Genomic DNA, 27,272 nt, shown 5'->3' with positions numbered 1-27,272 from the left:
ACTATAGCACTCGTCATTTCACAGTTTGGGAATCACTGTTGCAGAAAAGCCTTCATCAGTGTTCAATCTTATGTTTGTTTTAATCAAAAGTAAAGCCCCGCCCTCTGTTCCCCGCCAGTTACGCCTGGACCATCGCTCAGTGCCGGACCTGTGGCTCTCACATGGGCTGGAAGTTCACCGCCACAAAGAAAGACTTGTCTCCTCAGCGGTTTTGGGGTTTGACGCGCTCCGCCCTCTTACCCAGAATCCCGCCGGGCGAAGGCGAGGAGGCCGGGGACAACTCACGACTCCTCTGCCTGTGACCTCCATCCGCTCGAAATGCAACCCGCGAAACCCTGAAAGCGAGACCGGTCTGTGGCGGAAACGCAGCAATCGATGCCCTGCTCCGCGCCTGTCACCCCTGCGGACAAATCCATCATATTAGGGAAAGGTTAAAGGTCGTTTAAATGCCGTGAAACGATTTGAAAAGGGGCATGTTGTCGATGTGCTTTGAGCGTCGTAAGATCTTGGCGAAGGACAAGGACAGAAATAGACCTTCCACACTTGAACAAAGAAACTGCACACAAGGATGTAAAGATGGTTTTGTTATCACCAAACCGCAAATTATTCAGTTGTTTTACACGACAAAGTGGATAGGGTTGTACAAATTAACCTTAAAATACCAAACATATTCATCTATTAGCTGTGTTGCTAATATTGCTAATGCTTAGACTCTAATATTACATTCGTCAGTCGCTCGTTAAGTTGTCAAGGGATTGATTCTCGATACTAAAACTAGTATCGAAACTAGATATTCATCTGATCAGTTTGTGTTGAAAATTACATTCTAATCAAAAATGTATCAAAATCATTATAAGATAGTAGATGGTACAGAGCCTTTTCCCGAAATTATGTTTGTCAAAATGATCGAAAGTCGGATACTAATTAACGCTACAAGTAGCGTCAAAACAAAGCGTCCATACTACACAAAATCACAAAAACAAGACACAATTGGACCTTTCCTGAATAAGTTTATTATGTCCTTGAACTCTAAAACCACATGGTGACATTAATAAAGTGGTACTATTATTGTTGAAAATGACATTCTATTGTCTGGGGGAAAAATGGCTCTTTTGTGGCATTGAGCTTATTCCGTATCAAAATACAGTTTTGTGAACAGTGAAATGTTAGTATTGTGACAAATCTGAAGCTTCAACTTGGAAAATATAGTTCAATTCACCTTGTGTGCAGCCTTGTTTTTCCTCAAGGATGCAAAGTGAAAGAGTCCAAGGTGTAAAGTTCAAGTATTTCAAGAAGGATAATCAAACATCTGTCCTTCAAATATGTCCTGGTCAAATGCTACAGCTCAAAATGTGTTTGCATTTTCTTTGATTTCATGATGAACTAGGAGTGTATAATAAGAATGTAATATTGTATTTTTATAAGAGAAAGACGTCACCAAATTTGTCGCCGTACGAGCGCGACGCCGGTGATCTCTTGGCGAACAAACGTCTGGACAGGATGCAACCGCAGAGCTATGTCTGTGTTTTTAAAGGCCAATCTTGTTTGCTTCCATCGCTGTTGAGAGGGTGTTTTTTGGTCTCTGTATGTGCGCGTGTTTTCTGTTTTGGAATTGACAAAAAGATGTCGAGGTTTTAAACATTTGATCATTTTAAAACTTAGAAGTCAATTTTGGTTTGTTGCAGAATATCTTGGATTAACAGTCAATATCTGTCCGTGCATGTGTCGTTTACATTGCTCTCCATTAATAATGCACCAGTGAGAAATTACAGTATGTCGTGATATTGCTGACATTTTATTGTAGTTTCTGATGGTCACTTAGACCACCATAACCTCATCCATCCTCATGCTGGTTTGTTGTTAAAAATGCTTTTATTCTAGGAATGTAACAATAGCCAAGTCTCTCGATACAATATTGCAACATTTTTTTTCTTTTAAAATTCCTTGAAAGCCTTTGGAACAAATAATAAGTGACATATTCCAAAAGCGTTTGCTCCATTTCAGTGCACTCAAACATGAAGTAAATATTATTTAGCCCTTTTAGATCAAAGGATCAAGGTTTCTGTTCCCTCTGCACATAAGCAAAAGAGCTTTTGGTTCAATATATTTTGACAGCGAATGATTTTACTGATAAGACTTAACAATGCGATATCATGATATTTAGGTTATTGTTACATCCCTAATGCCTACACTTATTCTAAATGGCTTCTGCACAAGTGAATAGACAGATTAAACTGTCCAGTCACTGCTAAAACTCCAGCATCACATAAATTCTTATCATTCTAATGAAAGGATACAACAATAATAATAAAAATTTACTTAATCGTGATTGTTCAAGTCACAAATCATCGTAAGAACTAAATTATATTTTTGACCACTTTTAGACGCAAAATTAAGTCTTTTCAGTTCTATCTATTGCACAAAAATAGACCTAAATGTACCGGTAAATAACTTTTTATTCGCCTATTTTGATATTGTGACATCCCTGGTTGGAACAAGTCCTCTTTGAGTTGAAAAGTGATACATTAAAAGATGAATAAGTTTAAGTTTAGGCCTCCTTGTAAGAATAAGAAAGTAAGGATGATACCTGAAACTGTAAAAACATTATTGTTAGAAGTGTCAGTTACTGGAGAGCGCTGTAACATTCACGACAACTGTTATTGAGATTCACAGAGATTTACATGTACTTTTAATGTGTTTGTGTAAAGCAATGCTCTTTACAGCCTTCTGCTCCTGTTCATAGCTTACATTTTATTGTTTGGAAGACTTTTCACAACATTAGATGAAGATCAATAATAATTTGTCTCAGTTGGTTCCACAACGAGAACAGCACGTCTTATGGCACAGAGGAAACTTGGCTAATTTATATTCCATATCACATTTTTTTTCTCCATTTGCAAAACTTTGTTAAGAATAAATCAATAGTCTTGACTCTCATGATTGAAAACGACAAATGTACAATCTCAAGTAATAAAACTGGTGTCAATATGTGAAATTGCCTCTATTACTTTCTCAGAAGCAAATTATTTTCTTCCGCGGTCGGTAAAAGCGTGTGGAGCAGAGTTCAGATTTTAGAAGAAGAAATGTCATGCTTTTTTGTGTTAAATAAGAAAGACTATTCCAAGCCACTTGTTTTCAATCATTTGAGTTTACTTTACATTTTGCAGTTGGATGGACATGTGCAAAACAAATGCACAATGAAACATCAAAACAACCACATAGTTGAATAAAAAATCAATGTTGAAAAAAAAGGACCATGAATATGCAAAATACACCTTTTTAAAACAAGAAAAACACATTTGTTTGTTCTTTCCAGTGGTCAAGTGACAAAGCACACGTATGCCAGGCTCCAAGTGCTGCCGGACGCAGTGTCATGAGTTCAAATCTCGACTCTGACAATAAACTGCATGTCCTCCCATCTCTCTCATCCCCATTTCACGCCTACCTTTCCAGTCCAATAAAGCCTTTTGGGCCAAAACATTAAAAAAAGAAAGAAAAACAATTGTTTTAGACAAAAATATCTTAGTTAGTTAGGAATTAACTAGAAATGTCTTAAAACAAGATTATAAATTCGATTTTTTTTTTTGGTCTGGATTTAAGTGATTGAAATTGCGCAATTTGCAGTGTAGATGGACTTCAATGTCCCTGTAGTGAAAATGTTCTTAATAATATTATAATATGAATAAAATGTATTGAATCAAGCAGAACACTGGTTATACATTTCGATCAACATACTAAAACTAAAAATGTAAATTATCTTGAAAGAGAAAATCAAATATCTGAACAAAATAGGGTACATTATTATGCAAATCAATCTGACAATCTAATAATCAAATAAACATGAATTAAACTGCATTCCCTTCTTACCTGGAACTTCACAATTAAACACTAGAACATGAGCGTGAAATCACCTCTGCTCTGAGGCTTCATATTAACAACTCAAAATCATAGAACTAATTCTGCTTAACAACTAATATTTCTCACCCTTTTTGGCCAATATAAACAGAAAAAATTGGAAAAGCACAAATACTTAAACATTTCCCACAAATGCATTCCAAATTGTGTAATCAGTCCTTGGGATTGACTTACTTACTTCTTGCCTGAACCTTCACAATTAAACACTAAAACTCTAGCGTGAAATCACCTCCGCGCTGATCTCCAGGTGACAGAAGCCGAACTGATTGTGCTCACATTATCTGTCGCGCTTGATTAATAAACATGTTTATGGCTCTGGACGTTCATGAGTTTGCATATCTTAACATAATTTCTGCATTTGCCCCATCACGCTCAGGTACATGTGAGGGCCATAAAGGCAGATCCCGGCATGAGGCCAGAGACTTAACAGTAAATCCAGTTTTGGCCAATAAAACATAAAAAGGTGCAGAGAATGTGACAAAAGAGAGCGGGGGAATATTTGGAGTTAATGTGCAGAACATGAGAACAAGGTACTGCAAAAACACAAAACTGGTCTGGACAGTCTTTGTGAGCTGATCCAGTTTCTCTTGGTCAGGGCCGGCCCAAGCCTTCAGGGGGCCCTAAGCGAAAACATTTTTGGGGGCCCCTCACCACGTCATCAGAATCAGTTTTATTGCCATTGTCAGTAAACAATTCACATATGGGAACTTTCTTCAACGCAAACAAAGCACCAAAACTCCAGGGCATCCGTTTGCCAGTTAGTTTATTCTCAACACCTCACAAGCTCAAATATTGATAACTTAAATCCCACAATGCAACTTGGTATTCTGCTGACATCACCTCTACTCCCTGTACAAATAACACACGTCCCAGATATGTTTTTGGGCGTATTTGGGGGCGTTAAGGGTCTAAAGCCACATTAGAACATTAGTTTAAATTAATGACCTTTTTTGGGTCTTCTGGTGCATTTTAATGTGGTCCAGCCGGCTAAAGTAAGAGTAAAATGTTGAGGTTGTAATGTTATAAAATGATGATGTGATGAAACTGTGCCAGGAGAAAATGACTAAAGCCAGTTATTAATACATTAGTGTACTTAATTACTTAATACAATATTGGCTATGAAAAATAATTATGGTCAAATTTATTCATTTTAACTGAAAATGTAAAAGTAATAGTTATCCTTACTAATTTATCTTTTACAGCTCCCAACTGTTCCTTCTTGCCAAAGTGACAAAACAAGTTATGTTAAATTAAACAAATGGCATAAGCATTGCTTGATAACACTCATAAAGCTGCACAGTGCAAACATGTTATTCCCAGAGAATGAACAGAACTAGAAGTGAAGGTCTAAACCTCGCTATAGTGAAGAGACTGCGTTTCTGCAACTTTGCCACTTTTATATAAAAATATATAGTATTATTCTATGACAGACGTAATCATAATATGTCTGGTTATTTTTCACTATCAATTTATTATGATTTATAACAAATAGTCTAATGATGCTTTTTAAATAAATGTAATGTCATGTTTGTTCTGATCAGAACATCACACACTGGACTCCTGCATGAAACAATGCTGCGATGTGATTGGCTGATGGACCTTACATGCATAAACCTTTACGTTCCTCTTATTCCACGTTAAGAAGTCAAAGTAAAACAGACACGAGTCACGATTGATCTCACACATGGTGATGTGAGAGAGAGGGACGCAAACTCAAACCCGCTCATCTCTGACTGAGGCTGCTCAGGGGCCCGGGACAGGGGCCCGGGACAGGGCCGCACACTGTTCACTCCAAAGTTTCACGTCAGAGGTTCTGGACGAGACGGCGCTCGTCCGGACCGGATCTCCGCCTCTTAGTGACCTGGGCCATAGACGCCCCTCCCCGGCCTCACCTGCAGCTGACACGACCGGGCTGGTGTAAATGTGAAGCTTATTATCTTTCATTCAGACACATTATGCGCGCGGGGCAGAGCTCTCGTCGCCTCCAGCCTGAGCGAACTAACGTGACAGAATCGTGTTGTTTCAAACAGCAGCATTAACCGTCTCTTTGTAAGAGAAGTTCAATACCTGGAGAGTGTTGTTGAGTTTGCAGTTTCTTTACATCGTCAAGAAGTTTCTTCTTTCGTTTTTCGGCATCGGGGGGATATATTCTTCTGGACATGAGGACCACGTTCTGTTGTTTTTTATGTTTTGCTCTCGAGCTCCTCGCGCACAATGAAGTTGCCCAATCAGCGCAGGTCTGGTGCCTTGGTTGCCAGATTGTCATTACAAATAAATGCGGTTTGTGCGTTATATGTTACCGCTGTGTGCGCTGCCGCGCTATCAGCGCCACTACACTAGTGGCGCACGCTGCGCTTGCACTTCGCATAAGACGGGTTGCCAGATTGGGGGCCCTATTAACGCCTCGGGGCCCTACGCGGCTGCTTAGTTCGCTTATAGGCTGGGCCGGCCCTGCTCTTGGTACATCGGACTGAATGAAGCAAATTCAGAGAAATGCTGAAACTGGGGCAATGCAGTGGTTTGATTTGGTTCTTTTTCACTTAAAGCAAGGTATGCTACAGGTTTGTCTCTCCAAAAAGTCAAAAGTATAAGACCACACGACACTATACATATTTTGTGTTAAAAATTAAAGTCTATTGTCTAAATAAAAAGTGTTTATTATCATTGTCGTATCGAAATCTGTTTAAAACAAATCAAGAATATTCCTTAGTATCAAAAAACTTAATTGGTAGTGACATGGTGATAACACTACCATTACTTTTAATGGCTAGAATGTTCCCCAGTATGGCATTAAACATCCATGAGGACAAGCATGCGGATCCCACAGGCCAAACAGCAGTAAGAGCCGACAGTAATGCATGTGATGTGTTTAAACCATAAAAACACCTGAATTAAAGCTGCATCTGAAAAGTTATATATTGCACCTTTGGATGAGTGAAAGTAAAAAATAAACAGTAATCATTAACCAATAAGAAAAACTAACCATCTCAAAACCATATGAACTAAATGAACTGATTTGGCTTTATAGTGCAGTGTACATATAGTTTCTTTGAGATAAGGAATATAAAACTTTTAGTATGGCAAAACGTCAAGGGAAACTGTTTTCTGGTGTCTGGGTGTTTTTTTAGGAGCCCCAATTTCTCCCATCAATCTATTTATTGCCATTGTCAGTGAACAAAATTCACAAACCAGGAACTTGCTTCGGCTCTGGAGTCGCACACTGTTCCTGAGGTCGACCCAGCGAATCTGAAGATGGAGGAAGAAGATGTTTCCTCAACTTTATTCACATGCAGTTTGACCATTGACTTATACGGAAACATATAAAAAGAGCAGGAAATTGGCATCAGGTGTAGGTGCAGCGCATGGATCTATTAATATAACTGGATAAGGACTCTTGTCCTCCCGGGGCTTGGTGCAGAGTCATATGCTATAACACGTGGCAAAGGTCAGCCAAATAAATACATTTTAATTACTTCACTGGACTAATTTTTGATCCTTTGATGCTTAACAATTTTTGTATACCTTCAACCAGTAGTAGCTGTTTTGGCAGGGCAAATTAGCCTCTACACTACACTATCTCATAGCTACCCAATTATAGCCTACAATATGACATGAAAACACTGTGAAAACGCCACACAAAAGAGACTGTATCATATATTGTATTTATTGAATAATTGTGACCAAAGCTCCTTGTCAAAGCCTGATCTCGTTTGATCTTGGAAGCCAGACGTTGGGCCTGGTCAGTATTTGGATTGGGGACGGCTGGGAAAACCAGACGTTACAGTAAAGCAGCCATTATCTGGCACTTAATCAGACAATACTTTATGTAATATACAAGGTACTGGATGATGGCACTGCCAGGCAAAGGAAGCAGTGGCTCTAGTGCAAACAGGCATTGTGTCCTTAGGCAAGACACTTCTGCCACATCATCTTGGATGAATAAGGTGTGGAATGCTGGTGGTGATGGTGGTGGTGATGGTGGTGGGAGGGGCTGATGGCGCAGAGTGTGGAGTGAGTGAATAATGCTCAACATTGTAAAGTGGTCTTAGCCCTTTGCTACAGCACTCTCTCAAAGTGTCTCTCCCAAGAATATTAGTAACGCAAGTTCATTATGTCTGATTACAAAAGGTTTCAGGCACACTGAGCACTTGAAGTGAAAATCAAAAGCACTCTAGTTGTTTTTCTATTCTTAACGGTTGAAAATCAAACTATCATAGCAATTTGTTTTTAGGTGAAGGAGCTGCTAAATTCAGAGATATGTATTTTCGAAATTGTGTGTGAATTTATATTGTACAATATAATATAATTCGCAATGAATGACCAAATGTTTTATCAGTCAACTAGCTTTGTGGTATACAACACTTTATAGGAAAAGGTATCCTCTCCATTTGACCCTTTTATTTTTATACAACAAAAATAAACACAGAACAATTGGTTCAAAGTCTGTAAAATGTCCGAATGTAATTTTCTAAATTTTTAGAATGTCCATTATTATTTCAGTCATTAATCATCGGGTCAGTTTGTGTCATCGATTTTTTTTTGTAATTGCCTTTTTCGCTACGGCCAGAAGTATCAAAATCAGAAAAGTTAACTAACTTAACTAATAACTAAATTCACAAACTAGGAACTTGCTTTGGCGTTAAGGTGCAACAATTATCAAAGTATGTTCCAGAAGTATACATTTATTGTGTCCATAGCAATTTTTGGGCACTGAAATAATTTTGTTTCTAGCTTTCATATCCTTATTAATTCTGGTTTAAAGTACATTAAACTAAATTAACGGCATGCATTGGCGTGGAGTGGGGATTATGGAGTAGTAGTTGTTCTACAGAAGACTAGAACAAATTAATTAGTGATAAAGGGCAGTGGTAAACTTAATAAGGCAGAAGAAGAACAAACATGGTTAATTGGATTGGATTTAACTCACTGTCATTGGAACGCTCCATAACAGCAGCCAGCCTCAGCTCGGCACAGGACAAAGGAAGAACGGCTGAATGGGTCTGATAATCATACCTTTAGGGACAAAGTAAGGTGCAGCCAAGAGGAGGGAGATTTTTCACAGGCCCCAAATACATTTATCTGAAATGGAGTGTGATGGCTAAGGAAAAAACTGACTGCATCGCACTGTTAATCTCAGTCTACTATTTCTGAGGAACAGGACAGTCCCAAAACACATTATGTGTTTTGGGACTGTTAAAATGTTCTTGTGAATATTAAAGGGGCACTGAACAGAACTCTCTCCAAACATGTGATTTTGTGGTGCCCCATTGAGACGTACGTAGCTTTTCCCATTCTTCATCTGTAAAAACAAAATTAGCTTCTCTTTCCCATTTATTGCTAATAAATATAGTAGATAGTATAGTAGATATTCCCCTAAAGGTTCTGATTTATATGCTTTTACAAATATTTCAGTCAGAGGGTTTCTATTCAGTTACTTACATAAACTCACAGCAAAACGTCCCCTTCAAATAACCTCATGCAACCTTTCTGTGTGAAGTTTGAGTGTTCAACTTGTGTCTGGTGTGCTTTCCCAAGCTGCTCCAAGTGTTATTATGTGATCTATTTTGCTCAAAAACAAAACATCAAACAAACCTCGGTCAACATAAGGAAATGAGATATCACCGTTTTGAGGTGGTAGCATAAGCATCATTTTCTGGTGAGGGGTCCGCCCCATGCTAGTTTCCATGGAGATGTGATCGCAAGCGTGTACAAGCGTGTAAGACACTTAAAACACCTGTAATTAAATGCAAGCGAAGTTTAATGATGTATTGTGGAACATTCCAGTCAAAGCAATGACATCTTCCTCGAGAAAAGCAATTGACGTGTCCTCTTCACCAGAAAAGTTACATAGAGCACCTTTTAGTGGCCTAAATTTCAACCCTAGACCCATTTGTATAATAACTAACTGACTTGTTCTCTGACCCGTGTTTGTATGCTCTTATGCTCTATATACTCCTGTTACATGCTGTTACTGTTTATGACTTGGGCTGTGTCTGTCTCTGTTTGATCAGGTCCAGAGTAAGCTGTAGCAGTGACAACCCAAAACTGCTGTCTGCACTACTACTATCACCTTACTCACCTACTTCTCTCATCGGGTGCCAAAATATACTTTTACAGGAGGAGAAAACAACAACTTATTATAATTACACTCTATTTTTTTGGGTCTTTCAATGATAAACAATTATAGTAAATGGAGATGTAATGAAACCATGTCTCGTATCATCCATAAAGATGATTTATAGATAAACTGGAGCTATAAATAGGGCTTGATAATTGAAGTAAATTGTGTCTGTAAGTAATTTGTTCCCAGGGTTTTTATCAATGGGCTCAATCATCTTTCCATGTGATTTGTCCTTGTTTGTTTGAAGCTTGTATCCAGGTGCAATCATAAAGCCTCCTAATAATAGGTATATCTTTTTTAATAATATGTAATAATGTACTTTTTCGTGTAGTATAGGCCATACTATAGTTCAAAATGTATTACAAGGTGAGGTTAGACCATGTTGCATGCAGCTGGGGCAAGGTTTATGTATATATTTTGTATATAATTGGTAGGTAGAAAACAATAGTAAGGTTCCACAACACTTTATTAAATTCAAGAACAATACAAATGAAATATCATACAAGACTTACAAGCATGAAAATGCAATGCAGTTTTATGTAGAGCTTTACAACATATTTTCTTGAATTTTCACAATCTTTATATATTAAATCTGAAATATAGTACAATCAATACATGTCCTTCTGGAGCCTGACTAACCTTTGTGGCTTAGGACTGTACAAATCTCCATTTAAAGTGCCTCCATCCATCAGCCCATTTCCTTCCAAAAAAGGAACATAAATAACTACTTTGAGCGACAAACATTCATTTATTTTGAACTTTTTTTTTACTTTAACAAGACAGAACCACCACTTTCAGAAAGGATACATCTTCATCATTGCCATAGACTCTCGTTACAATGTGTCTGAAGGATTGTGACAATAGACAGCCTTACATCTCAGTGACCTTTTCTCGTTTTGGTCAAAGAAAGTTCAGGACAATTCAAACTTCATTCTCAAATGTCACGGTCTCCTCTTCTTATGTCTCGCCGGTGTCAAGGGGATTCAGTTCTCCTTTTTTAGATATAGACACATTCCTGAAGCTCATGTACAAGGCGCTGACCAGCGTCGCCTCTTCGTGCATGGAGTCTCTACCTTCCCCGTGACGCTTGCACAAGAAGGTCAGCAGCCTTTTGGGCATCTGGCCGCTGAACATGAGGTAAATGCAAGGGTTTGCGCAGCTGTTCAGACTTGCCAGCAACATCAGGATGGTGAAAGTAGCAGCTGAAATGATAGAAAACATATGCACAGTGTAATTTTACCACTTGCACTATTATCAAGGAGTTCCTATGGAGATCCTATGGAGCTCTGCGTAATCTCAGAACCATTTGGCACTTGTACGTAAAAGTTAGATGGCACATATTTGCAACACCACCAATATAAACCTAATTTCACACTACCCTTGTTACAAAAATAAAGAAAGGTGTACGAAAATGTGATGCAAATTCTCTTCACAGTCTGTGCGTAAATGTAATTCATTTCAATATAATTACCAAAATAGTTAGATAATAACAACATTCTACTTTTAGTGTAAAATGTCAACCTTTCCTTGGCATTTTAAACAAACAATATCCAAACATGGCACGAATCAAAGCCTAACTTACTTTCTTTTGGTGCATTGTTGTCCCACGCAGACCACAGTTGGACGGTGAAAAAGGGTGCCCAACAGATGACATAAGCCAACACTATCACCACCGTCATCTTCAACGTCTTGACCCGGGCTTTGGACATCCCAGCCACGCCGCTCGCCCTGTGCGCCAGCGGAGCCCTTTGGTACAAGTTGATCTGGATGGCTCGACAAATACGCACTTGGCAAAACATGACCGTGATCACAGGCAACACGAATATCACCAGGGTGGTCCAAGTGACATACGTCTGCAGTCCCCACGGCTGGATAAACGTCGCCCAGCAATCAAAAACTCCCGGTTCGACTTCGACTTGGGAGAAAATAAAGATTTGCGGCACGCTTCCCACGAGAGAGACGCACCACGCAACGCACACGGGGATGTTGAAGCGTGTGCGCGCTCGCTGGAACTTCACCATCGGGTTGCACACGGCTTGGTAACGATCCACGGTCATCACGACGATCATGTACGTGGAGGAAAACATGCCGAGAACTTGCAGATACTTGACGAGGCGGCAAATCAAGTCCGGGCCGACGAATCGATCAGTGATGTCCCACAAAAGCTGCGGACAAACTTGGAAAAACGCGACCACTAAATCCGCGAGGCACAGGTGGAAGACGAAGACGCGCATCCTGGTCATCTGCTTTCGCTGCCTCCACAGGACGCACAGGAGCGCAGTGTTGAGGATGGCCGCGGCCACGAAAATCAACCCGAGCAGCGCTATCTCTACCTTGGCCAGATATTCGTCCCGGGGAATGTACTCCGAGAAACCACTGCTGTTGACTGTATGCATTGTTCACAGCTCTAAATCGCCACACTGTTCAAAGAAAAACAACACCTATAAATGCATCATAAAGTTTAGTTTACAATGAAATAGGTGTAAGGTGAAAGAGTACTTCATCTCTCTGATCTCTAAAATTGCTCTGATCCTAATTACACTTTTCTTGTGAGGCAGAGCTTTTTATGTGAGAAGGACCTGGGAGGGGCGCCAGTCTACATTCTGCACTGGATCAAGTCTGCGCTGGTGACAAAATGTGATTTATTCATTTAAATGTAGTGCAATTAAATGTTTTTATTATTATTATTATTATTATTATTATTATTATTATTATTATTATTGATGTTTTCTTTTATTTTTTGAATATTTTCACATTTACATGCCTCTAGCCAAAAATAACACACCCATTTCAGAATTATTTAATTAATTCATACTCAGGGGAATTTGTTTTCGTTACAGACATGACGTGTAGAGTTATCAAAAATAAATTTAAGAGACATAAAATAAAATACAAATCTGTTAAAAAGAAAATAATAATAATAATAATCCCCAATTAAAACAAGTGGTCGTTGTAAATGAGACGTAGTTCAATCGACATGGATAATGGCGTAAAGGTTAAACAAAATAAAGAAACGTGTATATAGTACCCCACAATATAATCATTTTGGGATCAGTTAGATTTCTGACACATTATGATTAATTCGTACATTTATTCGGAGGATATTTTCACTTTTGCCAGTTTGACCAATCACAAAGCACAAAACTACATTTCGTGACGTCATACCGGAAGTACCCATGTAAACAACACAGAGGAAGAGGCAGGAGCACAGTCGACGAGTTGTAAAACATGTTTAAACTGGCGTTTATTTTCTTTTCACGGTGTAACGTTCATCTACAAAGTTGAAATTGTAACCAAATCATAAATCTACTTGTTTTTTTTATTTACATATTGGCTTTATTTACGCATAAAGCCCAGCACAAGGTTAGTGCTAGCGGCATACGCGTTAGCTTCGACACTGATGCCGCAGCAGGACGGGGTTCAGGAGCTGCCGCTGGTCCGCTCCTTAAACACCAGGGTCCCGGTCAGTGCCGTTTTCTGTAACTGCACTGCTCGTGCGGTGCAGCCGCTGTGGGTGAACTTCAATGGAGAACCTCGACCGTACCCAGTCTTGCAGCCAGGCACTGGCAGAGAGATGGGCACTTTCGTAGGTAAACACACGATTCTTTATCAAATACAATGTGCCATGTTTTAATAATTATTTGGACTTTAAAGTAGCGTTATTTGTGTCATTGCTGTTCAGGTCACCCGTGGCTTTTCAGAGATTCTGAGACAGATGATCCAATGAAAGTGAACAGCAAAGCCCTGTTTCTCCCCACACCAGAAGCGAATGGAAACCCCACAATAGCAAAAATCACTTTACCAGGTATGGTATCACATGTATCACACTCCCAACACTCCTGTCCTTTTTAACTCAAAGAAAGAAGCATCTATAATGTAGACCCACTGTAAACGAACAAATGTAAATATAAAATAATGTTATCATATACACTATACTATCTCTAATATTCCACTGTTAATTCTTCAATAAAGAAATTCAAGCAACATTTCTGTTTCTCTTCACTAGAGCATCCTTCATCACATCTGCTCAAACGTGAGCAATGAGCAGCTCTGGACAGATTTATTTCACTACATTTGAAACCTGCTGTTGTTGAGGCCAAAATATTTTTTACCACCACAGTCCCATTATTCTGTCTCCCCACTGACGTGCACTCTGACGCACGCACGCGCACACACAGACACAGACACAGACACAGACACAGAGGAGGAGGAGGAGGAGGAGGAAGAGGTGGCTTCCAGGGGCCTTCCTCATGCTCTTGGTTATCAAATATTAAACCAGAGCATAATTTACACTAGTCCCATGGAAATCCTGTGACCTGCAGTAATCCCATGACCCCAGTGTATTAGGCCAGTACAAACTTTGTGTTTTCTGTTCTTTCAACATTGCTTGTGATTTTTAAAAGCAAAAGGGTTGCACCGAATTTAATCACCCCTTGATTGTTATTTTTTGCAGTGTACACACTGAAGGATCGCGCTCTTCAGGTGATACGCCGACTGGTCGGACAGGAGGACTTCAGGAGGTTAGACATTGCTCACTGTCTGCACGAGGAACTGGAGGACAAGCCCAGCACAGTGAAAGACCTGAGGCGCATGAACCAACGCGTGGAACAGCATCTTCTGGACACTATACAGGGCAGAGAAGGAACATGAGAGAATGTGAGAACAATGGATTCAACTTGGACTGGGACCAAACAAAATTACTGATATACCTATTTAATGACTGATTAACTTCTGGCAAAAGAGTCATATTTTCCCATTTCAAAGACTTTTTAAAACCCTATATTCTTAAATATGAAAATTGGAATAATGCTGGGTTATTTTTGGCATCATAAAACTGTTTAATTTTTATATAAATTGCTTTGTGCAAATATTAAGTAGATTGTATTATTTTTATAGTAGGGAACCATTTAAGAAAAAAAAACATACAATTTAATTGAGTAGTATATTATGTATCTTAAGCCAGTATAATTATGCAGTCTAGAGTTAGCAACTTTTGATTAAACTGTACACTGGAATTTGTCTGTTTAATATTTATTATTGCCTGGTTGAGAATGTGCATTTAGGCTGAGTGAGAAAATAGGTGCAGGGTTGTTGACGAACACGTTGCTAAGGGACAGCTGTAACTGAAGCCGTGTCTTACTTGCTGCAGTACAGTTTACTGCAACGAAGAACAGTCGCCCAGCAAAATGCAGACTGTAATCAAGAAAAAAACATGGGACTCAAATCGCTTCAGACAGGCGCAGTAAGTTATTAGAGACTCTGAAGTTTGTCTCGCACACATGTTCAGTATTTGTATAGAGTCTGACATATTGTACCTAAGTCAATAGTCAGATTAATATTCACTGTACTTCAACATCCTTCACCAGCATGACATGTTGGCCACGGACTCACCCGGTTGCTTTGCCGCATCTTCAAACTGATCACTGGACCAAGATGAAAACAATGGTAAGAACAAACACTAATAGACATCTAGTACACGGTGTTCCTCAAAAGATAAACATAGACAAGACAAATCAAATGAAAAAATGTTTTCCAATGATGAATGTGCCTCTTTCAATAGGGTCTTCTATATGCGTGTCAAGATGGGAAATACTTAAATTTGAAGAACGACAAACTGATTTTTAACTTTATTCCACGCAGGTACCAGATTATATATCGACAATGCCGACTACTTTACTGAAGAAAACGGGTTTGTAAAGATTTCACATCTAAAGTGGGAGCCGAAAAGGAAGTCTGGATTTTATTATTTGGATTATTATTTTGACAGAAGCTAACATATGTGAATCGATGGACAAGAGCACATTGCCTCGTCTGAAAATGGACGGGAATCACCAACCAGACATAGTATTACACCGTAGTAGTAAGTCATTAAGTGTGCTTCAGAAAATAAATGTATTGAGTAGGAATATCACTGACCGGTTATGTTTATTGGGTGACAACTACTTGTTAGTTTAGCCACATAAATTGTATTAAAAAAGATAAATTAGTGTAGAAAACACAAGGACATACAATTACCTGCAAAGAAAATCAAGAAGTTTTGGGTGTACTCACTAACATTTTACAACTAGTCCCACTTTTACTGGGGGGACTATTTGAGGTGGTCACACTATATACCAGATGTTGTACAAGTACTGGTAAATGGATAAACTAAACCTGGACAAAAACAGAAAGACCAAATTAAACTAGAACTTATCCAAACCTAAACCTTGACCATAATGAAACTAAAGAAAACCTGATATGGCTATACAGTTCAAAACAGGCAAGTGTACAGAGTAGTACCACCAGTAGATATTTTATAACCAGAATCACCATCTTTACACATTTAACGTCGTCTGCTATCACTAGTGCTTTTAGACTATGCTTTTCCTCTAGGTGCAACTCCTTCCAGGCCAAAAACCTCTTCTTCAGTTTATAGCACGTCCCATTACAGAAATGTTTACAATGACCGGGCGCGATTGGGCTTTTGCTACTGGCTCATTGAGAAGAAGGCTCCAAAGTGTAAGTACTAACGCCCAAACTCGCACTGTAAAGCAATTTGTCACCTGCAGAATAAGTATCAGAGCAGTGCAATGTTCACGTGTATTTGCAACAGGAGATCTAATGGCAACTTGTCCTAACTTTAACCCCTACTACATGTCAAAAATACACACCGGTTAAATAATCAAACATTTAAAAATAACAAACTAATGATTTAAGGCTTGAGAAATTATAAATCTAATAAAGTCTAATGCTTTTTTTTTCTCTTGCAGGTAAAGTGCACAACTTTGGTGCCTATAAGACTTATTTGGGACTACCAAAAGTTTGACATTATATATAATCCTGGGTTTTAATCAATTCTCAATAACTTTATAACCTGTAGTGTATCTATGTATAATTTTACCAAATAAATATATCTTGTACAAACAGTCTGTTTCAGTCGTTTGATCACGGTTCTGCTTCAGGTAATGATTTGTCTATAAAAGTGTGGCATTTATGTATATAGTCAGGTAGTCAGTGTAATCCCTCATTCATCCAGGAGTGTTCCATTCTAGAAAAAGATTCAGTTGTAGCCATCAGATGACTAATGCAGGTAACGGGCACAACTTTGGTATCTATAAGACATTTTTGGATTACCAAAAGTCTGATTTAGGGATGGGCGATTAATCGAAAGATCAAGAGATATAGGTTGATGAATGTCTAATCGTCAATTATATTAAAAGTCAGTATAGTTGTTCATGAAATCATTACTTAAAGCCATTTTCAATGATTACCGACAGGGGAAAATCTATTGTGGGTCAACAGTTCTATTAGTATTGGCGCAGTAAAACCCTGAAATAAATCTGGATATTGAATTACAAAGATGCAATTGTAAACGTCTTTAAACTGGATTTTGATAACAGTCACTTATAGCTGAGTGATTTTCATTTTCCATATTTATTTTGTGATATTCTGTGTTTAATCCACGTTTCTCCATTGGAATCCAATTATGTTCCACTTCACCTTTACCTCCATTCCTGAATTTAAAGGATTTATAATAAAGAATAAAGTTTCATTTCTGCAATACATGGAATAATTTATAAATTCGCGCTTGATTTTTTTGAACGAAACCCAAAGACTCGCGATATCTTCTTAATTGCGCTCCCCGTAATGTTGTATATACGTTTAAAATCTTCCTCATTGTTTTCATAAAAACGTGATACAAATGCGTCTACAATATTAAAATCGTGTTTTTATTCACATTACTACAACCCACAGCTTTTTTTGCACGTTGACTAGCGCAAACGGGGCCGATGCTAACACGGCTAACAGCTAACCTATCCTCAGTGTCACCTCCTCACGACTCCGCAGAAAAGGTAATGTTTTACGAGCAAATCTCACTCTTTTTAACTAAAGTCTCACATATTAATGCGGTTTAAGCAAGCAGCTATACAAATCACCTTAAAAACACCAGCATCCCCATGTGATTAAAAGTGAAATTTGCGTAGACTTGTTAGTTGCGGCAATGCTAGCTCTTAATTGGTGCATTAGGTGTAATTTTACTTAAAGAAGCTAATCACACATTTATGACTTGACGTCCCCGCAGTAAAAGGCACGCTTTTGTGATCGGTTTTCTCAGAGTTCTTTGCGTGATTTAAGGCAGAAATGGTGTTTGACTCAAAACTGACGCAACTCGCCCAAACTTTGTGCAAACTCAAGCTGTGAAACGTAGTACACGTGTGCACAGTCTAATTAATCAGTACAGCGAGTTAGTTTGGCACTGTCATAATTATTAAAAATGTGATGGAAGTAGTGAATATACCATGATTTAAGAGAGGGGGGTGAAAATTATTTTTCCAGATTTCACCTCTAACCTTTTGTCGAGTCTTTATGTTAAGACTGTAAATAACTTGTCTAATACAGTACAAATGCCATATTTTAGTACATTTATGTTTAATTATGAATATAAAATCACAGAATTGGGGCTGTGACTGTCTTTTTATTTTAGTAATAGACCAGTCAAACAATTGAGACGTTAAACAAACTTTTTCAACCACATAAAGGTTGAAATATGGTGACTGAAAGCATCTAGATACAGAATAATTAAGTGTTTTTTATTTTTCATGTAACTGAGATTTATTTCTTTGGCTATTTTTATTTAACAATGCCACTGTCCTGTCTAGATAAGGATTACAATGACAAAATACAAAATATTTTTTGTTCCCTTTCTGCAAATCAATGCTGTAAGTTGTAGCTGTTTAGTGCAGAGGTGTGTTAAGTTGCCAAAACGTGAGTAATGTTAGATTAAAGATATTCATCCAAGAAAGTCCAAGTGTGGAAATCCTACTACTCAAGAGAAACTGTTCAGACAAAACGTACAGTAATGCACAAAACATGGACCACAAAAATGAGAAAAAAACCAAATCATATCCGAAGAAGCGGTGCAAGAAAAACTAATGTTCAGGTCATTTAATATTGTCAACATAAAGCTTTAGTCACTTATACAAAACCTTTACTCAAGTAGAGTACTGTTACCTCAAAGTAAATGTTACTCATGTAGGAGTAAAAGTATGCAGTCCAAAAACTGCTCCAAGAATTACTATTTTATTAAAAAGTTATACGAATAACTACTACCCACCTCTGATTTTAGTATCTATAAAAGTGTTAATCTGTTCTGTTGTGCATTTTGTTTTGTAAAAGTCTAAATACTGTGTTAAATGTCTCTGTAGTTTGTTGTAAGAAATCAATGACACAATTTTCTCTCACTTTGTCCTTTCATGCAGGCCTTGCACAATGGACAGCAGCAGCCGAGAGAAGGTCAAGTTCAAATGGCTACAAACCACCGTGTCTCCGGCCGGTTTCCTCCAGGGCAGAGATGTCTCGTCGACGCCCGCATCGTCAAGTGACTCCTCCTTCACCTCCTCCATCAGCGAGTCCCCTGGATTGAATCCCTTTGGAGATCTGACACTCACTACCCCGAAGCGAAAGGCTGACGGTGACGGCATGGCGTCGGCCTCCAGAATCAAACTCCGGAAGCTCTCCAAGAAGCGCTTTCAGACTATGGCACCTCCAGCGGTAAAAGGTTCCTCTTTGTGACATGTAGTGCTGCAACTAACAATTATTTTAGTAGGTCACTAGTCAAACTTGTACATTAATCTTTTAAAATACATTATCAACAAAATTAAGATTAAATTACAGTGACTGAAATCTTCTAGACAGGATATTTACAAATAAAGTGACACTTTATATTATTTTTTGACATTTGTTTTGACATTTGTTTGTTATAAAAAGGTCATTCCGTATGTGTTTATAGGCCTGAAACAAATATGATGAACCAAATATCACTAGGATTATTCTTTATAGTCGACTAGTCATGTTTAGTCGATTAATCGTTGCAGTCCTAGTGACATGCCGTAGTTGTAATAAAAGAGTTGAATGATCAATCAATAACTTAAGCATAAATATAAAGAAAAAAAACATGCCAAAGTTGTTAATGGTGTTGAACATAAGATGTAATAAGAACAATATGTACAGTTTTTTTTATATCGAAAGCAGGAACAGAACAGTCTAAATGGAAAGGTTGCCCATAACTAACATAAAATCAAATTACAGCCTAAAAGCTAACGTTTTGTATGGTTAATTTATCACATTCCATTTAGTTTTTAGTCTTTTCGGTTTTTTCATTCTACATTCACACTTGCTACACAGTTGCTTGAGCTGTATAATGCCTTTGATAATAATAACTCTGAAGATGGGTTCCGTTTCCTGTTAACGGTGTCATTTTGAGGATTTTTGACGCTTCAGAACATGGAATTATTTATTTTGAATTGTTTTTTAATTGCTATAGTCCCTATATAGTCATGTATTTTTGCAGCCATTTGTTTTTATTCAAATTGAACATCATTTAGTGTTTGACGTTTCTCTTTATTCTGCAGGACTCTGTCGTCGACAAAACTCCTCAAAAGTCTGACACAAAAACTCCCTCTCACATTTTTGTTTTGAAAAAAAAAGAGCGGACACCCGAGGAAGGCTCCGAAGCCATTTACAAACACGCCCTGATGGCAGCGATCGGCCGCAAAGGAACTAAAAACGGCACCAAGAAAGAGCCAGAGTCGTCCCTGACAGAAGAGGCCCGTCCAGTGTCTGTGGAGCTGAAAACCATTGATTTGAACAGATTAGAAGAGCAAAAGTGGTCTCCCCCAGCGCTGGTCCTGGACCAGGACGGAGATGGAAGTGTAGTAGCAAGCACTGGAAACAGGGTAAGAAAATACAAATGGACTCTGACCATCTCTCTCTCTCTCTCTCTCTCTCTCTCTCTCTCTCTATCTCTCTATCTCTCTATCTCTCTATCTCTATCTCTATCTCTATCTCTATCTCTATCTCTATCTCTATCTCTATCTCTATCTCTATCTCTATCTCTATCTCTATCTCTATCTCTATCTCTATCTCTATCTCTCTAGATATATAACACCTGAACCAGAAGTTCTCAAAAGTGAGGGTTCATGACATGATCTCAAAATATATTTATATATATATTTTTTTTTGTAATGATCACACTTTAATGTTTTTTTTAAACTGAAAGCCATATGATTAAACTAATAAACTAGTAAATTATTTAATATTTTACTCGTCTTTCCTGACCCGTGACTCGGTTGCATAGTTATTTTGGGGGTCTGAGCCTTAAAAGTTTGGGAATCCATGTTCCATAGCCTGTGAAGGCAACATAAATTCAGTTCTTACTTCTCTAATGCAGTAAACAAGACATTTGTGCAGAACATGAAAGGTCTGACTCATGGTACATGAGAAGTACAACCTATAACCAGTACATTTGGAAAAGCATCAGGTATGTATATATATATATATATATATATATATATATATATATATATATATATATATATATATATATATATATATATATATATATATATATATATATTTTTCTTAAGAGTATTCAGTTTTACTCTTATTTGTCCTGTTTTTTTCTTCTTCAGAGCTATGTGCTAAAAGCGGATGATTCACCAAGCACATTTGTAGCACCCATTGAGAGTCATGATTCATCTCCGTCTCTGGAACCAATGTCATTCACAAGCTGCTGTTTTTCACCTGAAAAAGAAGACGACACAACTCCTCACCAAGAAAGAGAAACTTTGTTGTCAATAAATCAAAGTCCAGCTGCATTTGAAAACTGGGAGACGCCCGAAAGAAAGGTGATTGTTTCCTACAAACACCAAGTCAAACCTCTGTCAAATTTGTCTAATGCCACGAGGACTTCGGCCAAGAAAACAGCACCTCAAATCGTCACGTTTGGCGACCCCTTTGCCCTTCCCGTGCACTCGGCCAAGCGCGTCGTTAACTCACACCGACAGTCTGATGTGGGCATCTCAGCGCATTACCCGCCTTACTCCTTCACCCATCCCAGCAATGCTAAACGAAGGTGGTCCTTGGCGCCTGAACCAGAGTGGACTACCCATCCCACAATGCACAGCGGCATCGGTTTTGTGGACACACACTGCCACTTAGACATGCTTTATGGGAAGCTTAACTTTTCGGGAAGTTTTGGCAGTTTTCAAAGGAAGTATAGGGAGAGTTTTGGGCCCGAGTTTGAGGGTTGCATCGCAGATTTCTGTAACCCCAGGATTATGGTGCGGGACGGCATCTGGGAGGGGCTTCTGGCAGAGGACAGAGTGTGGGGCGCATTTGGCTGCCATCCACACTTCGCCCAAAACTATACAAACACACAGGAGAGGAACATCCTGGCCGCCATGAGGCATCCCAAAGCAGTGGCCTTCGGAGAGATCGGACTGGATTATTCACACAAGAACTCCACCGACTCATCCCAGCAGAAGAAGGTACGAGTCAGAGCTGTGCAATAATCAGTTTATTTGCAAGTTTATTATTGCTCTAATCGGGTACAAAAAGTGTTGATGTAAAAAATATATAAATCCAGAATTGGGGCTGCCCAATATATCGCAAAAGTATCAATATTGCAATATTGGATAATACAACAAACTAAATATATGGAAATAACAAGGTCCTCCATCAGAAATGTACTGTAAACCCTAAAGGTCCCATATGTCACAATATTTACTATTTCATTATTTTTCTTTTTTTTTATGACATAAATATTGTACCTCTGAAGGGGAGACACAAGTACAATCCTGCTTCTACAGACCATGGAAGTAATAATCAGAGACAGGAACACTGTTTCAAAGGCTAAAAACCAATCCTGCACAATTGAAAGCAAAAACTACTTTGGGGATGTTTTGAGGTACAACAGCTAACACTAAAAGAAGGTTAAAAGCTCACTACTCGATTTTGCATAGTATGGGACCTTTAGAATAAAAAAGGCAGATTTTGATTCATGATTTTCCTTTTTCAGTCTAAATTGGCTTTAATTTTGTTTTGGGTTTTTTCTCTGTTAGAGTTGTCAAAAGTACAGATATTAATCAGATCAATTCTAAAAAAAATAACAAACAAGACAAAATGTGACCTTTCCTGAACAGTTTTACAAGGCCCTTGAACTTAATCAGTAGAATAAGACTACAGGGTTTAATGAAGAAAATACTATTATTTTGTATTAAAGATGTCAGTTAATTAAATTGAGCTTTCCTATAGTATTTTTGTTTTAATATAAGGGAGTGTCTACAGAGCCACGGCGCGCGGCCGAAACTGCTAGGCTATTTTGTGCCGCGGCTCCTGAAACTGCTGGGCTATTTGACCGCGCCGGGTTAGACCGCGCCGGGTCAGGGTCAAGGTTAAGGTTAAGGTTAGAGTTAGGGTTAGCCATGAGGCTATGGCCGTGCCGCGGCTCCTGAAACTACTGTGCTATTTGACCGCGCCGGGTTAGACCGCGCCGGGTCAAGGTTAAGGTTAAGGTTAGGGTTAGGGTTAGGGTTAGGGTTAGCCATGAGGCTATGGCCGTGCCGCGGCTCCTGAAACTACTGTGCTATTTGACCGCGCCGGGTTAGACCGCGCCGGGTCAAGGTTAAGGTTAAGGTTAGGGTTAGGGTTAGGGTTAGGGTTAGCCATGAGGCTATGGCCGTGCCGCGGCTCCTGAAACTACTGTGCTATTTGACCGCGCCGGGTTAGACCGCGCCGGGTCAAGGTTAAGGTTAAGGTTAGGGTTAGGGTTAGCCATGAGGCTATGGCCGTGCCGCGGCTCCTGAAACTACTGGGCTATTTGACCGCGCCGCGGCTCTGTAGCCACGGCCTTTAATATAACTGAAATTTTTGTGTCAAAGTGTATATATATTCAGTTTAATAAGACCCAATATCGCTTTTATGTTTTGAATTGTTTATGCAAACCAGGTTAAACAAATGATAGTTTTTTTCATACAATTTTCTTCAAATAGTCTGGTATTATAGTAAGAATAAGTCTATAAATAAAATAAAACGGTTGTGTATTTATGATGTGCCTCAGGTGTTTGAGCGTCAGCTGAATCTGGCGGTGGCCATGAAGAAGCCTCTGGTCATTCACTGTCGAGACGCTGACGACGACCTGCTGCAGATCCTCAGGAAGTGTGTCCCCCGAGACTACAAGATCCACCGGTCAGACTCTACACCAGGGGCCTCCGGGGCTGGACTACAAAACTGAACTATAACAGTTTTATCTCTCTAATATCCACAAGCCACAGAAATAGACTTATTTTATATTCAGAAGTAAAAAATATAACGATATTACAAGACTAAAAACAGGACAAAAGCACTAAAACCGGGCAATACAGAACCAATGTTTACCACAAACCTGACTTTACTAGGGCAAAGCAGACCTGGGACAAATAAATTATAATAGGATTTTGGAAAAATATGCTTTTTATTTGTACATTTAAGCTGCAATCCTGTTAATGACAAGTGTTTTACTTAATTTATTCTGCCATGGACGACTTGCAACCCTAAAACACATGCCATATTTAAAGGCGCAATGGACGATTTTTCGGCGATTTGAGAACGCAGGCGGAAGTGCGCATGCCACTCCCCTGTGCGGACTGATACAACACACATGTGCGTTTGTTTATTAGCACGACAGATCGCATCGCATCTCTCGTCTCCCGTAGATTTCTGTCCCTTCTGAGTCAGCTCGAACTGTCTTTCTCCGTCCTAATTTTGTCCCGTACACTGAGGGAACTATATTATGATAGATCCATGCGCTTAGACACGTGGAACCGTGTTGCTCTCGAAGGACGAGCCACACGCGGCTGCAGGTGAGCGGTAGTCCACGCCATGAGGAAATAAGACTCAGATTTGGGCCAAAAAAATCGTCCATTCAACCTTTAATGAAGGCGCATGGAAAGCAGGTGATGTAAAGGCATGAGCAACATTATATTCATCGTGATGATTTTTTTTATTGACAGAAGGGAACCGTCACCTGAGTTGGAGCTGTGGCTCGTCTCCTCACTCAAAATATACTTTGAGCACAACAGTTTTGAGAACTATGCGTTTGTGAAACTGCACTTTGGCCACAGGAGTTTCCCTGTGCTAAAACACTCATTCACTTGAAAACTTTACTCGTGTATAATTAAAACATATTATAAGTAATTGACAATAAAATATATATTTGGCTAAGAAAATCATGAGTTGAGAGGTATTCAGCAAAAGGTTTTGAAATCCCTGGGTTATAAAACTGATTGATTAAAATGCAACATTTTAGACATTTCACGGTTATATGCGTGGGAGTTGTTAACAAAACCTTTTCTCTTAACACTACTCAGACAATATGGAAATTATTTGCTCATACTTTTATTTGCTGATACTTTCAATCATATTGAAAGTATCACACAAAAGGGAATGAATGAGACAAGAATGCTGAAAACTATTTGAAAGATCACACGGTAATTTAGTTTTATTGTAAAATCTGCTTTTCTTTGTCCTTTTTTTGGTAGATGATAAACTCGATAATCTAATATTGCATAACCCAACCAACAATCAATCACTTGTTATGAACATTAATTCATGAACTACAGCACAGAATTGGGTAGTTTAACGTGCCAAGACTAAACAAGCTTAAAAAGTCTAATAACACAAGAGGTCTCCAGACATTTGTGACATTTGTAAAACTGAACAAAAGTGAATTCTTCCCTGATGTTGTTTCCCAGACACTGTTTCACCAACAATTACACAGTGATCGAGCCGTTCCTGGAGGAGTTCCCAAACTTGTACGTCGGCTTCACGTCGCTCATCACTTACTCCAGCGCCACCGAGGCTCGAGACTCAGTCCGGAAGATCCCACTGGAGCGCATCGTGCTGGAGACCGACGCGCCATACTTCCTCCCCAGACAGGTTCACACCCACTCACAGGAACAGGGAGCAACAATGAATTAACAGGAATAATCAGTGTTTACCATTAATGAGGAAGACATTGTTCCTCTTTAATCTAATAACAAACTGAAGAATGTATTAGAGGGGAATTATCTTCTATTAAAAGTGATGACATTGCAACGATTATTTGATTAATCTTGACTTCGTCAATTCCGTCAAACAAATAAGTGTAGTTGTGTTTTGATTTGATTATCCTAATTATTATCTGGACTATATAGACTCTAAAACGCATGAAAAGGTATTCAAGTGGCATTCATCTGGGATTATTAAATCAAAATGTCAAAGAATTAACTATTTTTGATTCCCGGAAATGAGAGAAGTTTTCAATCACCATAATTCAACCTTTATTTGGTTAATAATGTATTAAGAATACCAATGTTCAATAGAACAGTCAACATTTGAATCTTTCTATAAGAAACCTTTTTTTAAATTCCAGACAATAAAGAAGATGATATAAGTGTCTTTCTGGACACTCTCAATTTGCCTGTTATGTCAGTAGAACAAAATAAGGAACTGAAATAACAGTTTTGGAAATACAAGATGCATGATGGGTGGAGTCTGTTCTTGCAACATGGAAGGAGCTGATCAAAACATACAAACTAAAATGTTAAAACTCCCTCCAAATATGGGACCACATTCTCAAGAGAATGTTCAAAGGCCAATAATGACGCAAATAATGCCTAAGAAATGTCCTGTAAAACATCGACTTGTATTTCAGTAATTTACGTGAAACAACTGAAAAAGGCAAACATTTGTGTTGGAACATAAAATGCATCTTAACATTGACCGGTGCCATGTTGTCCATCACTAACATAAACCCTCATTCTTTTTCCAGGTGAGTAAAAGCGTGTGCTGCTTCTCTCACCCCGGGATGGGCATCCACACGCTGCAGGAGATCAGTCTTCTAAAGGGGGAGAACATGTCCACCGTCATGAGCACCATCCGCCACAACACGCTCCAACTCTACGGGATCTGAGCCTACGCCGTGCTTTATGTACGCTTTAGTTTTAATGCACTGCTTTCCCTCTTTTCTGTTCCGTGCATTCTCAAATTATAATTTTAACAAGTTGAAAACTGAAAAACTGTATGCATCTCGTTTGGCATTTTGTGTATTTGTCTTGATGTTAAAAATTTATTGTCTCGTTTAATGCTTGAGCCTGCGTGTGTTCTGCTTTGTTTAAAGTTTGCATTTAATACAGTGGACAAACTCTGCCTTTTTCTTGTCATTATTTCATCGAGTACAAATATGACTAAATACGTATTAAAAGTAGACATAAAAAATGAAGAGTGTAACAATATTTCAAGTGATGTCCAGATTATTCTGTTGATTAATAAATAACAACTCAAATAATTTTAACTGTTTTAGAAGCAAATATGTATGTTATTTAAATTCAATCTATAATCAGAAAGAAATAGTTAAATCAATGTATTAGACTTGAGCTTTTTTACCTGGTGGTTTACA

General features: G+C 38.6%; 4 protein-coding genes across 6 annotated transcripts in view; 3 read left to right on the top strand and 1 right to left on the bottom strand.

Annotated features, from left to right (window-relative positions):
• The window catches only part of crbn (cereblon), a 24,414-nt gene extending 21,419 nt beyond the window's left edge, over positions 1 to 2,995 (top strand). For all 3 annotated transcript variants that reach the window (XM_072452726.1, XM_072452725.1, XM_072452724.1), the window contains exon 11: positions 119 to 2,995. In XM_072452726.1, the coding sequence (XP_072308827.1) occupies positions 119 to 302 (184 nt within the window). In that variant the 3' untranslated portion in view covers positions 303 to 2,995. The remainder of the gene's footprint in view (positions 1 to 118) is intronic.
• A 7,539-nt stretch (positions 2,996 to 10,534) lies between these two features.
• Positions 10,535 to 12,468, bottom strand: LOC140366063 (vasopressin V2 receptor-like). The gene is made up of 2 exons (XM_072452727.1): positions 11,619 to 12,468; positions 10,535 to 11,238 (listed from the first exon to the last, which is right to left on the bottom strand). The coding sequence occupies exons 1-2, from the start codon at positions 12,430 to 12,432 to the stop codon at positions 10,994 to 10,996; spliced, it is 1,059 nt and encodes a 352-aa protein (XP_072308828.1). The 5' UTR covers positions 12,433 to 12,468; the 3' UTR covers positions 10,535 to 10,993.
• Positions 12,469 to 13,382: 914 nt separating this feature from the next.
• vhl (von Hippel-Lindau tumor suppressor) lies at positions 13,383 to 15,051 on the top strand. Its single transcript, XM_072452728.1, has 3 exons — positions 13,383 to 13,626; positions 13,719 to 13,841; positions 14,490 to 15,051. Exons 1-3 carry the CDS (start codon positions 13,437 to 13,439, stop codon positions 14,684 to 14,686), a joined length of 510 nt encoding a protein of 169 aa, XP_072308829.1. The 5' UTR covers positions 13,383 to 13,436; the 3' UTR covers positions 14,687 to 15,051.
• Positions 15,052 to 17,733: 2,682 nt separating this feature from the next.
• Positions 17,734 to 26,941, top strand: tatdn2 (TatD DNase domain containing 2). Its single transcript, XM_072452729.1, has 7 exons — positions 17,734 to 17,868; positions 19,276 to 19,567; positions 20,428 to 20,751; positions 21,487 to 22,344; positions 23,916 to 24,043; positions 25,588 to 25,771; positions 26,646 to 26,941. The coding sequence occupies exons 2-7, from the start codon at positions 19,286 to 19,288 to the stop codon at positions 26,784 to 26,786; spliced, it is 1,917 nt and encodes a 638-aa protein (XP_072308830.1). The 5' UTR covers positions 17,734 to 17,868; positions 19,276 to 19,285; the 3' UTR covers positions 26,787 to 26,941.
• Positions 26,942 to 27,272: the final 331 nt, after the last annotated feature.

Source organism: Eucyclogobius newberryi, unplaced genomic scaffold (assembly GCF_026437365.1).
Source record: "Eucyclogobius newberryi isolate DKJ021-1_F unplaced genomic scaffold, fEucNew1.0.hap1 SCAF_19, whole genome shotgun sequence".
Classification (NCBI taxonomy): Eukaryota; Metazoa; Chordata; class Actinopteri; order Gobiiformes; family Gobiidae; genus Eucyclogobius; species Eucyclogobius newberryi.
The sequence above is the reverse complement of the archived record's forward strand: the minus strand, read 5'-3'. Positions and strand labels throughout refer to the sequence as shown.

What these genes read in the sequence shown, in the direction of transcription:
- vhl (XM_072452728.1), top strand. Translation starts at nt 13,437, where the DNA reads ATGCCGCAGCAGGACGGGGTTCAGGAGCTGCCGCTGGTCCGCTCCTTA. An exon ending in AGAGATGGGCACTTTCGTAG is followed by an intron (nt 13,627 to 13,718) that starts GTAAACACACGA and finishes ATTGCTGTTCAG; the next exon opens with GTCACCCGTGGCTTTTCAGA. An exon ending in AGCAAAAATCACTTTACCAG is followed by an intron (nt 13,842 to 14,489) that starts GTATGGTATCAC and finishes TATTTTTTGCAG; the next exon opens with TGTACACACTGAAGGATCGC.
- LOC140366063 (XM_072452727.1), bottom strand. Translation starts at nt 12,432, where the DNA reads ATGCATACAGTCAACAGCAGTGGTTTCTCGGAGTACATTCCCCGGGAC. An exon ending in CAACAATGCACCAAAAGAAA is followed by an intron (nt 11,239 to 11,618) that starts GTAAGTTAGGCT and finishes CTATCATTTCAG; the next exon opens with CTGCTACTTTCACCATCCTG.
- tatdn2 (XM_072452729.1), top strand. Translation starts at nt 19,286, where the DNA reads ATGGACAGCAGCAGCCGAGAGAAGGTCAAGTTCAAATGGCTACAAACC. An exon ending in AGACTATGGCACCTCCAGCG is followed by an intron (nt 19,568 to 20,427) that starts GTAAAAGGTTCC and finishes TTTATTCTGCAG; the next exon opens with GACTCTGTCGTCGACAAAAC. An exon ending in ACTCATCCCAGCAGAAGAAG is followed by an intron (nt 22,345 to 23,915) that starts GTACGAGTCAGA and finishes GATGTGCCTCAG; the next exon opens with GTGTTTGAGCGTCAGCTGAA.